General features: G+C 46.1%; 1 protein-coding gene across 1 annotated transcript in view; it reads left to right on the plus strand.

Annotated features, from left to right (window-relative positions):
* The window catches only part of PNCK (pregnancy up-regulated nonubiquitous CaM kinase), a 31925-nt gene that overhangs the window by 12130 nt on the left and 5584 nt on the right, over positions 1–14211 (plus strand). Inside the window, exons 3-10 of the mRNA XM_055003743.1 lie at positions 550–681; positions 1553–1627; positions 4977–5115; positions 5443–5566; positions 7675–7750; positions 7842–7954; positions 10359–10437; positions 11309–11396. Coding sequence (XP_054859718.1) covers positions 550–681; positions 1553–1627; positions 4977–5115; positions 5443–5566; positions 7675–7750; positions 7842–7954; positions 10359–10437; positions 11309–11396 — 826 coding nt within the window. The remainder of the gene's footprint in view (positions 1–549; positions 682–1552; positions 1628–4976; positions 5116–5442; positions 5567–7674; positions 7751–7841; positions 7955–10358; positions 10438–11308; positions 11397–14211) is intronic.

The following is a 14211-nucleotide window of genomic DNA, read 5'->3' on the forward strand; positions in this document are numbered from 1 at the left end:
GCATCAAGTGCTAAAGCCTTGTGTATGTACACACACTTTGGTCACCATAGCGAAGAACTTGGATGCTGCCACGTGATGTAAATATCTGGATTGCAAGGATGGGACTTCTGTGGGCACTTTTGGGACCCCCTCCTTAAAGTTCTGTCTTTTTTTCCCATTTGGCAACACTTGGATAATTTGTCCTCATCCCCCCCCCCCCCCGCAAGCATTTGATTTAATTAAGCAGTAACATTGACATTCAAATTGATGTTTTTTCTATTTTCAGAGGGAGAATGGTTCTCTATACTTGGTTCCCCAAAAGAGCTGCTTGAATCTTAAACAGCAACATGCTTCCCCCCCACCCCCGCAACCCCTCCACATACACAATTTGTTCTAATTTTCAGCCAGAGAGAAGAGTTTTGTAACACAGAAAAGGTAGCTCAGGTTTAGTTTATCCCAGTAAAGGCTTGGATTCCCCCCTAATACAAGAGCAAGGCTGCTTGTGTTTGTTTGTGTGTGTACCATCTTTATTTTTCAACATTTTATTTGACCTTCTGTTGCATTTGTCAGAGGGGCCTTTTCTGAAGTGGTGCTGGCCCAGGAACATGGATCCCAGCGCCTGGTGGCATTAAAGTGTATTCCTAAGAAAGCCCTGAGGGGCAAGGAAGCAGCTGTGGAGAATGAAATCGCAGTGCTCAAAAAGTAAGGAAACGTGCCTGTATGTGTGTATGCTCTTTTCAGACTATATACCAAAAGAGGGCTGAATTCTAGATACTGTTTTCAATACCAAGATACAGCCCCAGATCATGTGGAAAAATAATCAGAAGAGTATCTCTGAGCATGCAAAGAGGGTTTTAAAGAACTGAATAACCAGCCCTGCAGATCTGAGACTTGGGGATAGGCTTTTGGGTTCATAGGATGCGATTTCCATGCAGGTTTGAGTGCCACCCCTTGCAGTGCAGTTAAGTATGTTGGGTCTGGAGAGAGCTGCATCAGAGGTCTTCAAAGTGAATCTGGAGTCCTGCTGTCATTTTCGTACTCCTTGGGGTGCTCACCCACAGTTTTCTCTGTGAGCCAGAAATGAATAGTCAGCAAACTCTGAGACAGGGCAGCTGCTGGGGCCAGGGCCTTTGGTGGAGCCCACTTCTGCTACCCCCCACCCACTTACTTGCCAGCCTGCCATTGCCCACGTTCCTGGCTTCAGGCGCTGCACAGAACCATCGGGAGAAGATCCAGAGGAGTTCGCCATGTTAGTCTGCAGTAGCAAAATAGCAACGAGTCCAGTAGCACCTTTAAGACTAACCAACTTTATTGTAGCGTAAGCTTTCGAGAGCCACAGCTCTCTTTGTCAGATGCATCGGGAGAAGGGCGTGTTTGGAGCTGGAGGGCTTTGGAGTCAGCTAGTGAGGCAGGAGGCGCTGGTGAAGGAGGGGCACACGGGCAGGGTTGAGGGGGGTGAGCCAGGGGACATGGCGGCGGCAAGGGAAGGGGCCAGGGCACTCAGCCTGGGCCCCCTCAAAACTGGAACCCTGAATGCTTCCTCCCTTCTCTTCATTAATGTCATTCTCCATAGGATTCAGCATGAGAATATCGTCGCTCTGGAGGACATTTATGAGAGCCCCACTCATCTCTACCTGGCCATGCAGCTGTGAGTAATGGTTTCTGGCCCTCTGAATTTGGCCCTTTTGGGGGGTGCGAGTCCCAAGGCTGTTTCAGACACTCGTTCCTTTAGGGTTGCCAGCCTCCATATGGGGTCCGGATGGAGGTCTCTTGGAGTTACAACTAATCTCCAGACCACAGAGATCGGTTCCCCTGCAGAAAATGTCAGCTTCAGAGCGGCATCACGCTCCTGCTGAGGCCCCTCCCTTCCCTAAACTCCGCCCTTCCCAAGCTCCACCCCCCAATTTCCAGGAATTTCCTGGCCCAACTTTGGCAGCCCTGCGGTCCCTTCTGGAGATCTCTTGGGAGCTGGATGTGCTGGAGCGGGTGGTTAGTAGGTCCCCTGTGCAAGCACCGAGGCAGTCGGTAGTGCTTTTATTATACACCTCCAGGAGGGACTCCTTAGTTAAAGCCGGCTGTTTTTTCAGTGTTCAGCTATTTATAGTGCAAGAAAAAATCTACCCATCACAAAACTGAAATAATATAAAATGGCCTCTAAAGAAGCCTTTTTTTAAAAAAAAATTGCCTTGATCTTAAAGGTGCTAAAAGCTTACAAGTTACCTGCATTCAAACACATTTTCAGGTTTGCTATTTTTACATTCTGCTATTCTAAGCAGTTTGATGCAAAGATGTTACACATTTGTAAAGCTTCATGTCTCCCGTTTAAATTTTTTTAGGGCAAGTTAAGAGTGCGTGCATGTTTGGTCAAATAAGCCTCCTTTGTGAAATGCTTCCACCAAATTGAAATGGCCGCAGCTGGCTCTCTTAAATGTAGAGGAGGGTGCCCTGAGCTGCAGACTCCGAGCTGGTTATCTGAACAGGGGGGTCCTGGGAGGGAGAAAGGGGCAGATGGCGTAAGAGATTTTTTTAATATAATGTGTTTTAAAACTCTTTCTGTTGCAGGGCAGCAGAAGGGCAGAGTGTTGCAATAGTGTAAAAGAGAACTGCTGTAGCATAGCGGTCAAGTGGTTGGGTTGCAAATAGGTACTCTGCTGGTTCAGGTCCTACTGCTGCCATGAGCTCTGCAGGTGGCCTTGGGGAAGCCCCTCCTCTCAGCCTCAGCTCCTCAGCTGTACAGGGGTGTGTGTGATGATAACAGCAACTGCAGCGACATTGGCTTTGCTCACCGGTCTGAGTGTGGCACTCATCTGTCTAGAAGAGTGGTATATAAACACACTTGCTGCTGCTGCTGCTGTTATTAGGGCTGCATAACAACAACCACCACGTATATGCCTAACTAACAACTTCAGTAATTCATTTATTTATACATTCATTCATGCACAATACACATAATAAAAGCTATTCATACATACAAATCTTCACTTCCCACACAGAAAATCCTTTGCACAATTGCTAAAAACAGGTTACCTAAAAATGCTGCTACAAAATGCTATACAATTTTATTGCACATATAGTCCATAAAGTGCAAATGCATAGTAACGACCCAGTATAACCCCTAATTACAGGTCCCAGTTAGCAAAAGTTCAGCTGGTATGTGAAGACTACAATCAAAGTAGGGAACAATCCTTCTTGTATGTCAATTCCAAAGGGCTGTGTAAAGTGGAGTCCAGTAAAACTGGTATGGTCCTCCGAGGGGTTATCTAGATCCTTATGTGGCCCGTTTCATACAATCTTTATCAAAGAGTACACAGTCAATGAATCCCTCATAAATCCTTTTCATACGTTCTCATTCCTGAATCCATTCAATAATCACCAGTTATTAGGGCTGGCATGGAAACTCCTAGGGGGCACAACGATGTCATTTCCGGGAGGGATGTCATCACGCCACCCATCTGAGCGATCCCACGCTTTGGGGGCGATTTTGCCCCTAAACGAGCCAAACTGGCCCTGCATAGAGCATGGGAGCAGTTGCGCAGTTGACACAATGATGTCGTTCCTGGAAGTGACATCACCGCACATGCACTGGGAGCACACGCGCACGCAGAGTGCGGGGACAAAGGGGGGCACACGAGCAGCACGAGGCAAGTGCCGTGTCCTCCCTTCCCACCGGGAGGCAAGAGGGGCCTGGCCACCGTAGCTGGGGCCAGTCACATACAGAATGATGTAAGCATCTTCGAGTCACCACTGAGGAGAAAAGCGGGGTATAAAATAAATAAATAACAGTATGCAATAAATGAAAAAAGCGCTTCTTAGATCGAGGAAGGCTCCTTCCACTGAAGAAAGCACAGAGCAGATCTGTTGCTCCAGTGATCTAAAATCAAAATACACAAGAGACTCAGTTTAAGTAACGCATCAAGACACTGACGAATTCTGTGTGTTCTGGAGCATGAGTGGATTTGTAAATTGAGATTGCCTCCGTAACTACTGTGCCGCGTGAGTGCTGCAAGCGTCGTGTGATTGACTGAACATTCTCTTGCTTGCTCAGACTTGGGCTTTATGTCGCTCTGTTTTCCCTTGTTCTTCCAAATATTTGCGTCCAAATTAGTGTTGCTGTTATTTTAATTCCTTCAAACTGACATTCCATATCCTTCATTTCCGCCCGCAGAGGAAAGGAACGGGGGCTGGCAGAGCGACGTGCAGTGTAGTGGCAGGGGGTCAGGATTCCAGACAAGTACAGAATGTCAGATGGTGCAATGTCTGTGGTTCCGCTGCTATTGTGCAGAAATCAAAGCAGTCTCCTTAATTTACAATATCTGTGGTTTTTGGAGCATGAATGAATTTGTTAGCGCCTTAGCAATGCTTTTAAATCAGAGGTTTGAAGATTATGCCCCTGGTTTTGGAAAACAAAAACTGCTCATTTTCACGAGCCCTCCATCTTACTAAGGGTAGAAAGATTTAACAATTTTTTCTGGGCCTTTCCACAGAACGTGATGCGTTTCTGTGCAAGATAAAGAAGATCTTTAAAAATATCTTCAAAATGAATATCTTGTGTACTTAACATTTTTGCGCAGGCTTTTAAAAAAAAGAGGTTGCTTGAGTTTTTTCGAAGGGGCTTGGAAGAGTGCCTCACATCAGGGGGAGACTCGTTCTGCTGCTGGAAAGTGCCTCTGCTAACAGAACGAAGGAGCAGCATCTGTTATTGTCTGACTTGGGGATGTGAGCTCAGGGGTTGAGGCAAAGGTGACTTTTGAAAGTGAGTTGGTGGCTCCCAAGCATGTTTGAATCTCCAGGGGCCTTAAAGGTGTCCAGACTTTGGTCATAGCTTCTGGGGAGGCCAGAATATCCATCAAAAGGCAACGATCACACTGTTTTAGCAGTGAGCTGGATGTTAGGACTTCTGAATTCTCTATCTAGTTTGAGAAAGGGCCTTGCAGGTAAGTATTTAACAGTCTTCAGGTAAATCCAAGCTGTGTAAACCAACTGTCTCTGGCCTGCAGTGTGACAGGAGGGGAGCTGTTTGACCGCATCATTGAACGGGGCTACTACACGGAAAAGGATGCCAGCCTACTGGTCCGGCAGGTGTTGGAAGCTGTGAATTACCTGCACGACCTGGGCATTGTTCATCGAGATCTCAAGGTAAGAGGGCAAGGTAAGAGGGATGTCCCAGGAGTCATCGTAGTGCATGAGGGAAGCCCACCAATGACCAGGCAGACAGCTGCTGCACTTCAGCAAAGGAGGGGGCACCTGTTCTCTGTTTACAGACATCGAAGCAGATCTTGTGACTTCCAGGGAGATAAATCATTGAATTAGGTTCAGGTCTCTGGCTATCTATGAAAGTGGCCTCTTGGGCTAATCACAGTTTCTGATTACTGTGCTGTGAGGATAAATGGCCTACGGCCCTGCCCCTGGTCTTTGGAACGAGGCTGTGTGGTAGGCGGCTAATCCATTTTGTTCCCGGCACAGCCAGAGAATCTGCTCTATGCCACTCCATTCGAGGATGCCAAGATCATGATTACCGACTTTGGGCTGTCCAAGATTGAGGCCGATGGGATTATGTCCACAGCATGTGGTACCCCTGGCTACGTGGGTGAGTATGACCCGGGGGCAAGGTAAGTGGGTGGCAAGGGGGGGCTTCTCTATAGCACGGCAGCTTCAGTCTCTCTTGGCCTCCTCAGATTATAACGTCCACCCACCTTGTTGGTGTGTAAGATCTATAAATGGCTACAATAGTCATGATAGCTAAATGGAACTTTGAATGTTCAGAAGAAGAATACCTCTGGAGAACAGATATTAAGGATAAATAACATGAAAAGGATGTTGCCTCTGTGCCTTGCTTGTAGGAAGAGGACCCGTTTTGGATAACAGGACTCTATACTGAGAGCCAAGCTACAAGTGATGCCTTACACAGGTTGGACACTTGTCAGCTTCCCTCAAGTTTTGATGGGAAATGTAGGCGTCCTGGTTTTACAGCTTGGCTCTCCATTACAGCTGCAAGAACAGGATGCCTGCATTTCCCATCAAAACTTGAGGGAAGCTAACAAGTGTCCAACCTGTGTCAGGCGTCACTTGTAGCTTGGCTCTAGGTTATCCTGTCATCCTACACCAAGTAAGTCTCGTGACTTCAGTGTACTTAGTGGGCTATTGCACTGCTTACGATGACCTTGTTTTGCTCGGATTCAGGAGGACTTTTCGTAGTGCGGAACTAGATGATACAGGCGTCCCTGGAGATGCCCACCCTTTTGCAAGCGTGAGTTCCCAGCCAGAAACTCTTTCAAACTGTGACGTGGTGGCCCAGTTCTGTTCAGGAGCGCTGCTGAGTGGCTTCTTTCCCCCATGGGCCTCTCAAACAGAATTGGGCCCCTGCAGTGCAGTTTAAAGGAGTTCCCATTTGGGAACCACTTTAAAAAGGTGGCTCTTATTTCGGGCTGATAGAAAGAAGACCGAGGGGACACTGTGTTTTCGGGGTCAGGGAGAATAAAGACCTACGAAGTGAAGTCCCTTCAGCTCCCAGAAGGGTGAGCACAAAAGTGGGTGCAGAGCTTGATGCAAAAAAACACTATGGTTGTCCTATCAGTTAATTAAAGGTTGTAGTTGTAACATATGTGAAAACATTTGGGCAGGTTTATGGCATGGTTGTGTGTTTTATGATGTTTGTGTGTTGCATTCTTCAGCTTTGTAATCCAGTTTTATTGCTTTGTTTCATTTTGTGATCCTCCTTGAGTCTTAGTGAGAAAGGTGGATTACAAATGAAATAAACAAATAAAGTAAATAACCCTGCCCCACCATACCATCACCCACACAAGGATATGGGCACATAGTCAGGCCTGGTTTTGCTTTTAAAAATGGTCCTGAGGAAATTCAAAAGAATTTGCATAATTCTATTTTGCATCAGTTCTTTTTCTTTTTTCTTTAATACTGTTGCATAATTTATTCTGCTCTTGCTAGGACTGGTAGGGGAGGGGATCTCACTTCCATTTTCTCACAAGTCCTCGGTCCCAATCGTATAAATATTTCCATCTGTAAGTATAGCTGTCAGGGTTGCTGCACAATAGGGGTAATGTGAGCAGATAGAATCATAGAATCATAGAATCACAGAGTTGGGAGGGGCCATACAGACCATCTAGTCCAACCCCCTGCCCAGTGCAGGATCAGCCTAAAGCATCTCTGACAAGTATTCATCCAGCCTCTTCTTGAAAACTGCCAGTGAGGGGGAGCTCACCACCTCCCTAGGCAGCTGATTCCACTTTTGAACTACTCTGACGGTGAAAAAGTTTTCCCTAATATCCAGTCGGTACCTTTGTGCATGTAGTTTTAGCCCATTGCTTCGCGTCCTACCCTCTGCTGCCAACTGATCAGGTCTGGAATAGCAGTGTGAGGTTTAGGGATGAGTTGTATACACAGAATGTCATGAACAGATCGGAGAGCAGGTTGAATTTCTCAAAAGCAAGGCCTGAAGTGGATACCCTGCATGGAGATTGCTCAGTGGGAAGGGAGAAGAGCTCTGGACATGCTTAGAGGTACTTTTCTAATATTACCACATTGCTGTTTTTTATGAGAGGAGGGAAGCATAGAGGGAAGCAGGTTGTACAGAGGGGGAGGCTGCAATATCAAGAGCCCCCCCCTTACATCAACAGAGAGCTGACGAGGGAGGCCACGTGCTTTCCTCTAATTTCTTGGCCTTTGTGTCCTTCACAGCTCCTGAGATCCTGGAGCAGAAACCGTACGGGAAATCCGTGGACTCGTGGGCCCTTGGGGTCATCTCGTATATCTTGTGCGTACCTCCCAACGTCCCTGGTTAGAACTGGGAATGACCTTGTTTGCATGCTCAACATGAGATGTGTGTCTTTTTCTCCACCCTGCAGGCTTTGCGGTTACCCCCCCTTCTATGATGAGAATGATTCTGAGCTCTTCAACCAGATTCTGAAAGCTGAATACGAATTTGACTCCCCCTACTGGGATGACATCTCCGAGTCGGGTGAGTGGACACTGGGTGGTTGGGGATAAATAGCCCTCCTGTTTCCAGCTGCCAGGCTTAGGGGTTGTGGAAGGGTGAGGTGTTCTGGATGACTCCACTCAGAGCCAAGCTAGAAGTGACGAATTACACTTGAATGGCAAGTGATCAGACTCGCGTGTATTCCTCTCTGTTCACTTGCACTCCACTCGATCACGTGAGTCTGTTCACTTGCCATTCAAGTGTAATTCGTCACTTCTAGCTTGGCCCTCCAAGACCTGATTCAGATATAGGCGTGCACTTAAGAACCTCTAGGAATCTAGTTAGCTTTTCTGTATCAGCTCATTTAATTCCTAGCAAAAGGTACACCTCAACGATACTATTAGAGAATCTCAGCTCCCATTTAATCTTTTATTGAAGAATAACTATTACATTTGTAACATTGAGTTAATCAATTATGTAATCCATTACAGCTGCATAGATAACTAAAAGAAAGCAATTATATCACTCCATAAAAATACCTTGCCCAAAGATAAGCAGGCACAAGTAAGGAGCCCCTTCTGATAAGAAGCTCCCAATCAGTTCAGTTTCCCGTATTTATAGGTTTTTAAAATCACCTTGTAACATTAATTACCTGTACCACTTGATAAAAGGCACACATTCTTGGCTAACTAATTATCTTACAACTTCAAACACTGTACAAAGTTATCTGTACTTGAAATATATAAAAACTGCTAGTTCATTCTTGCTATTTCTTATCATAACAAAGTCTATTTAAAAATAGTGATTACAGGTTTCTCATGCTTATGAATACCTTTTGGCTCTCCGCCAACACACACTATCTTTGAACTGTGCTTTCACTCCTGTGACGTTGGACATCCTTGCCATTCTCAGAAACTTCTGCACTTGGGCCTCAACACACACTATCTATTGATACGGATTAGATGGTTTCTAATTTACAAAAGGCCGTGTTATTGTTCTTGCTTTTTTTCTTGTCCATCTCCAAGGCTGTTCTGTTCTGGGTCTCTAGACTCTCTTTTGGCATGATTAGCTGAGAGGCCACACCAGCTTAGTGTCTTGTGAGCAAAGGCATCCTCCGTGATCTTTTTGGTCATGTCCAGCAACTGTTCCCCTATATTTCTGGCCATATCCATGTTAGAGAAACTTGGGCATGGATACTTGATCGCCTTGTACCACAGAGGCAGCAACTCCTTCTTTAAAACCCCAAACAATGGCTAGTTTTACTCAGCAGGAGAGCAATGTAGGCCTGATATTTTGTATGCCAGGTGTTGGATGTGTGTTTTCTTTGGGTAAATTGTAAATGGCAAGTGGCTGTTCTTTGTAGATGAAAATTTCATAAAAGAAAAAGGTTGTAGAGCTGCTTCTCTGTGCATTTTACCAGAAAAAAAGGTAGCCAGGGTGGAAGTTTGCCCCCAATATCAGCCGCCTCCATTTGTAACATAAATGGAGCCTCCGTTTGCCCCCTTTGTTTGTAACACAGATTTCTACAAGTGTAACTTGGTAGGAGGTTAGAAACTGTCCATGGAAATCACTATTTAGTGTCATGTATACAAGCATCCATGCCATTGTTGTGTTCTGCATCTTATACTGAGAGCATCCATGCCATTGTTATGTTATGCAGCTTATATGGAGAGTGATATAAGCATGAGTGTTTTATCAGTGCCATCATTGTGTTTTGCATCTTACACTACATCTTATTCTTACACTAATATGAGGCTAAAGTTAAATACTGCATTGTATGCATTTTACATATGTCACCCGAGGGTGCCTAGACTGCTAATACTAATTTCCAAAGGAGCCAGTGGCCCCTTTGTTATCGCTAAGAAATATGCGCTTTCACTTCTGAGTGTCCTTGGGACAGAGCTGCAGCTGTGTACTGAAATGTATCTTTTCCACGGGAGGGAATGATTCCACTTTGTACTTTGTCTAGACTAAACTAATTTGTTCCCATGTAACTTTTGGGTTTTTGCTCCTGAATGTAAAGGGCGGGAGAACGTCCCCTATAATCAGTAGTCCTATTGTTTGTATAATCACTTCTGCCAACTTCTACCTACGAGTGTACACCTGAACTGAATAGATCTCTGAATAAAGTTTCTTCAACCAATGCACCTGTGTGCTTGCTGTGAGGGGCTTGGGGATCTAACTGCCAGGGACTGCCACCCTAGGACTGACATTTAGTAGCAAACTTTTGGGGTCATCTCATGCTTCGAGCCATCTGTTACCAATAACAAAACAGAACAGCCCAACCCTCTGTTCCTTATCCTGCCTTTCCTTCTTCCTACCACATTAAACAGCTAAATGGTGGTTTGGCATTCAAGATGGCAAATGTAGCATCTTTTTTGGCAGCCAGGCAGGAGTCTTGGGGAGCCTCTAGCTAAGTGAGGCCTGTGTCTTTGTTTCTGACCAGCTAAAGATTTTATCCGGCACCTTTTGGAACGTGACCCTGAGAAACGGTTCACCTGTGAACAGGCCCTGCAGCATCCTTGGTAAGTCCCACCCAAGAAGGTGTGTTTTGGTGCGGGTTTATTAAAGAACCTTACCCACAGCTACCGTTTCTGGTAGAAGGTGTCCTAGGAGAAGAATTCAGTGTAGCTAAGAAAAGTGTGTATTTTTAAAGTAAAGACATAGACGTGGGGATAAGAAATGTGTTTTATTTGCATTTCACGAGCTGAGACGTCCACCTCAACAGCCCAGTTTTCATATTGCCTGCTGTGTTCCTACACATGTTCCATGAAGACTTGTGTAGCAAAGCCCCATGGCTTCACAGAGGACCAGCTTTGAGTAGAGGGGAGGCTTTACTGTCATTCCCGAGTAACCTTTCTGCACTCCAGATTTTCCCACTTCTACCAACAAGGCCAAATGTGCATTTTGAATCTTGCAAGGGAAATGCTGTGTGCATGTATAGTTTGAGAAGGTAAATCTTTGTTCCCTCAGTCGCCATCTCCTCTTCTTTTAAAAAGGTTTCAGGCTCTTGTACCTGCATTTGTACAGATACTCCCTAAGAGGAGGGTAAATGCCAGACTGAATCATCTCGTCTCCTAATTGTGCAAGCATTTTATTCTGCTGAGAGTTAACATGCCGCCTGCAGACCTAATTTTAAATACTTTGCTTGACGTTGGAAACTGAACTATGTGGTTAGATAGCAACTGCACAACTATGCTAACAAATTACTCATGGCCGGGGCTGGCCTTGGGCCTCCACTCTGCAGTTCTGGAGAGCATTCTCCAGTACTGCCAGTATTTTCTTTATATTTTATGTGTTTAATGTGAGGCTCCTGTCTGGAAGTATGAAGTACTTGTGAGACCAGCCCCTAAAGAGCCTAATGAAAAACATTGCCGTATCTGTTGTATGTCTCAGGATCTCTGGGGATACAGCTCTGGAAAAAGATATTCACGGCTCCGTGTGTGAGCAGATTCAGAAGAATTTTGCTCGCAGTCAGTGGAAGGTAAGCAGAGAAGGATGCTTGGAGGTGGGCGGGATTTTTCATTCCTTGTGAAATCCTGTTGTAAAAGGGGTGTGTGTGTGTGTTAGGGCTCAGGTTTGTTTGGGAACAATGCCATCTTGGGGGGGGGGGTTACACATGCGAGATCAAGGAACAGATTTTTGCTTGCGGGTGTGCTTTATTTATTTATAGTCCACCTTTGTCACTGAGACTTGAGGCTGATTGTGCAGCGCAAATCAACAGCTGGGATATTCAGTGAACGGTTCAATAGGGTATGGGTTGCGGAAATTTGAAAACAAGCAAAAATCTGAATACAAAGATGAAATATTGATGAAACAAAGCATAAGTAATTCAGCATGACATATTTAATGACTTGGAAACTACCCAGTAGGAGCATGACTTCATCAACAGGCAGTACCCAGTAGTACAGTCTACAGTCCCGGCCCCTTTGCCAAAGGATCTCTCTGAGCCATGTCTTTCAGTGCAGCCCGATTACCCGAGTAAAAAAGCCCTCCTGAAGAATTCAGTTTTGCATAGCTTGTGGGAAATCAAGAGAGTGGAAACTTTTCTGACCTCTTCAGGTAGGCCATTCCGTAAAGTGGGGGCCACCACAGAGAATGCTCACGTACAGGATGCTGTTGATTTAGCCCAACTGCAGGTTGGTATCTGTTCCGATGAGCAAAGCTGCTGTAGTAGAACATAGAGGGAGAGGCAGTGCTGTCAATATAAGGGACCAAGGCCATGAAGGGCTTTGTATGGGATGGCCAGAACCTTGAATTGAACCCAGTAATTGAGGGTGATGCTCTTGATTGGCTATGTCAAGGCAGGAGGTTATCTTCCAGGCTAGTCCGAGGGTTTTCCCCCCAGCTCTATTAACTTGCTTCTTCAGCAGAGGTGCTGGATCCAGTACAACCCCTAGGCTCTTAACAGAGTCAGCCTGGCTCTGCTGAACCCCATCAAAAGTGGAAAGCACAGTGTCCTCAGGATCTCTGCTTTTCCAACCAACAACTTCTGTCTTCTCTGGGTCCACTTTCAGTTCGTTCGCTTTCAGCCTTTTGACCACAGCTGCCAGGCAGCGACCCAGGACCTCAACCGCATCATCTGCGGATCTAGAGCTGGGTGTCATTTGTAAACTGATGAGATCCAGTTCCAAAACTACAAATGATTTCTTCTAAAAGCATTGCCTGGAGGAGAATAAGATTGCACTACAAGATAGTTCATTGTCGGTCGTCTGGTGCAGTCACGCCGAACGGTGAGGTCTGTACAGCTTTAAAAACTACGAAGGGGGGGCGTTCGTCTCCCAGAGCGCATGTGCAGGCACTTCCTGCCAAAAAATGCCTGTCCTCTGTGAAGACGATGCCCCTTCGCCCTCATTTCCTCTTTCGCCGCTGAACGAAGAGGTTCTGATCAGCTTGCGTTCCATCGTCTGTGCTTCTTTCTCCGGAAAACTGCAGTCTTCACCTGCAGTAATGGCAGAGAAGGCTTTGTTTAAATGGTGCTCAAAATGCTCTACCAAAATGACCCGCACAGACGGGCATGACCTATACCGTCTCAGAGAGAGCCACAACGTCCCAGCCTGTAAGCATTGCCAAAAGTTTACTGCTAAGGCGTGGATGGAAAGAGCAACCAGACTTAAAGCCTTACTCTGGGAGCAGGCACTTTCAGTCCCCAATAACCTAGCCAATGTGGCAGCGAAATCTACTGCGTTGTCAGAACATGCCGCTCGCTCGGATCCGAACCCATCAGAACCGTCAGCTTCGGCGGTGTGTACCTCTTCAGCACCGACAACACATTGGAGTTGGAAAACCCCAGTCCCAATAATTCCAACAACACTGGGAATGGGGCATCCTTTGGATCTGGCCACCTCGAGTCAGATCCGACATCTGACTCCGGAGATGTAGAGTCTGCAAGGGTGGCCTTGGAGGCGACATCCCTGCCGACCCTTCCTTCGCATAGCTATTCTGAACCGGTCAGAGCAAGGCCGAGCAAACATCATTCGGAGTTGAGGGACAGTAATAAAGTGACCCCAGCGACTACTGCACATCTGAAGCCGACAAATGGAATGGACTCCCAATTAGAACCTACTGAACTACCCAAGAAGAACGTTAAATCTAAGTCTCCCACTCACAAGAAGAAGACACAAAAGACTAAGCACATCATTACTGACAACTTTGTGCCTCTGGAACCACAGACCCTCCAGACCCGGAGGACTCCATCTATGCAATCGAGGTCGCAATCTGTATACTCATCTGAAGAGGAAGGAGAATTGTCTAGAACTTCATCAGACCGTTTGAGTTGCTCACTCCTCTTCTCATATTGACAACCCTTGGTTCCGCCAAGATGCCACCTCGGCTTACGGCATCGACATGGGAGAACCGTATAGGACCAAATTGGCCTCATCTACCTTTGAGGATCCTGCCCCACCGAAGCAGCACAAGAACCCTTATTATTTGCCTAAGTCTTCTGTGGCATTCCAATTGCCAGAAACTGAACCAGAACCATATCAGGAGGACAGGAGCTCAAGTGCCCCATCGGACCCATCGCCAGATGGGGCACTGACAAGCAGATCGATCAATCTCTCCAACAGAAGATTTCTGGCTCTACACAGAGCAGTTGGTCCGTATGGCTAAATCACTGGACCTGGATATTTCGGCTACAGAACTGAAACCTAAAGACAAGATCTTACAATATATTAACTCTGGAAACCCTTCTACCTTAGCCTTTCCAATAATGGAAGGCTTTGCTGAGATGCTCATGACTCTATGAGAAACTGGCTTCATTGTCTCCAACATCAAAAAAAGTAGAGGGACTGTATAAA

Source organism: Eublepharis macularius, chromosome 19 (genome assembly GCF_028583425.1).
Source record: "Eublepharis macularius isolate TG4126 chromosome 19, MPM_Emac_v1.0, whole genome shotgun sequence".
In the NCBI taxonomy this organism is placed as follows: domain Eukaryota; kingdom Metazoa; phylum Chordata; class Lepidosauria; order Squamata; family Eublepharidae; genus Eublepharis; species Eublepharis macularius.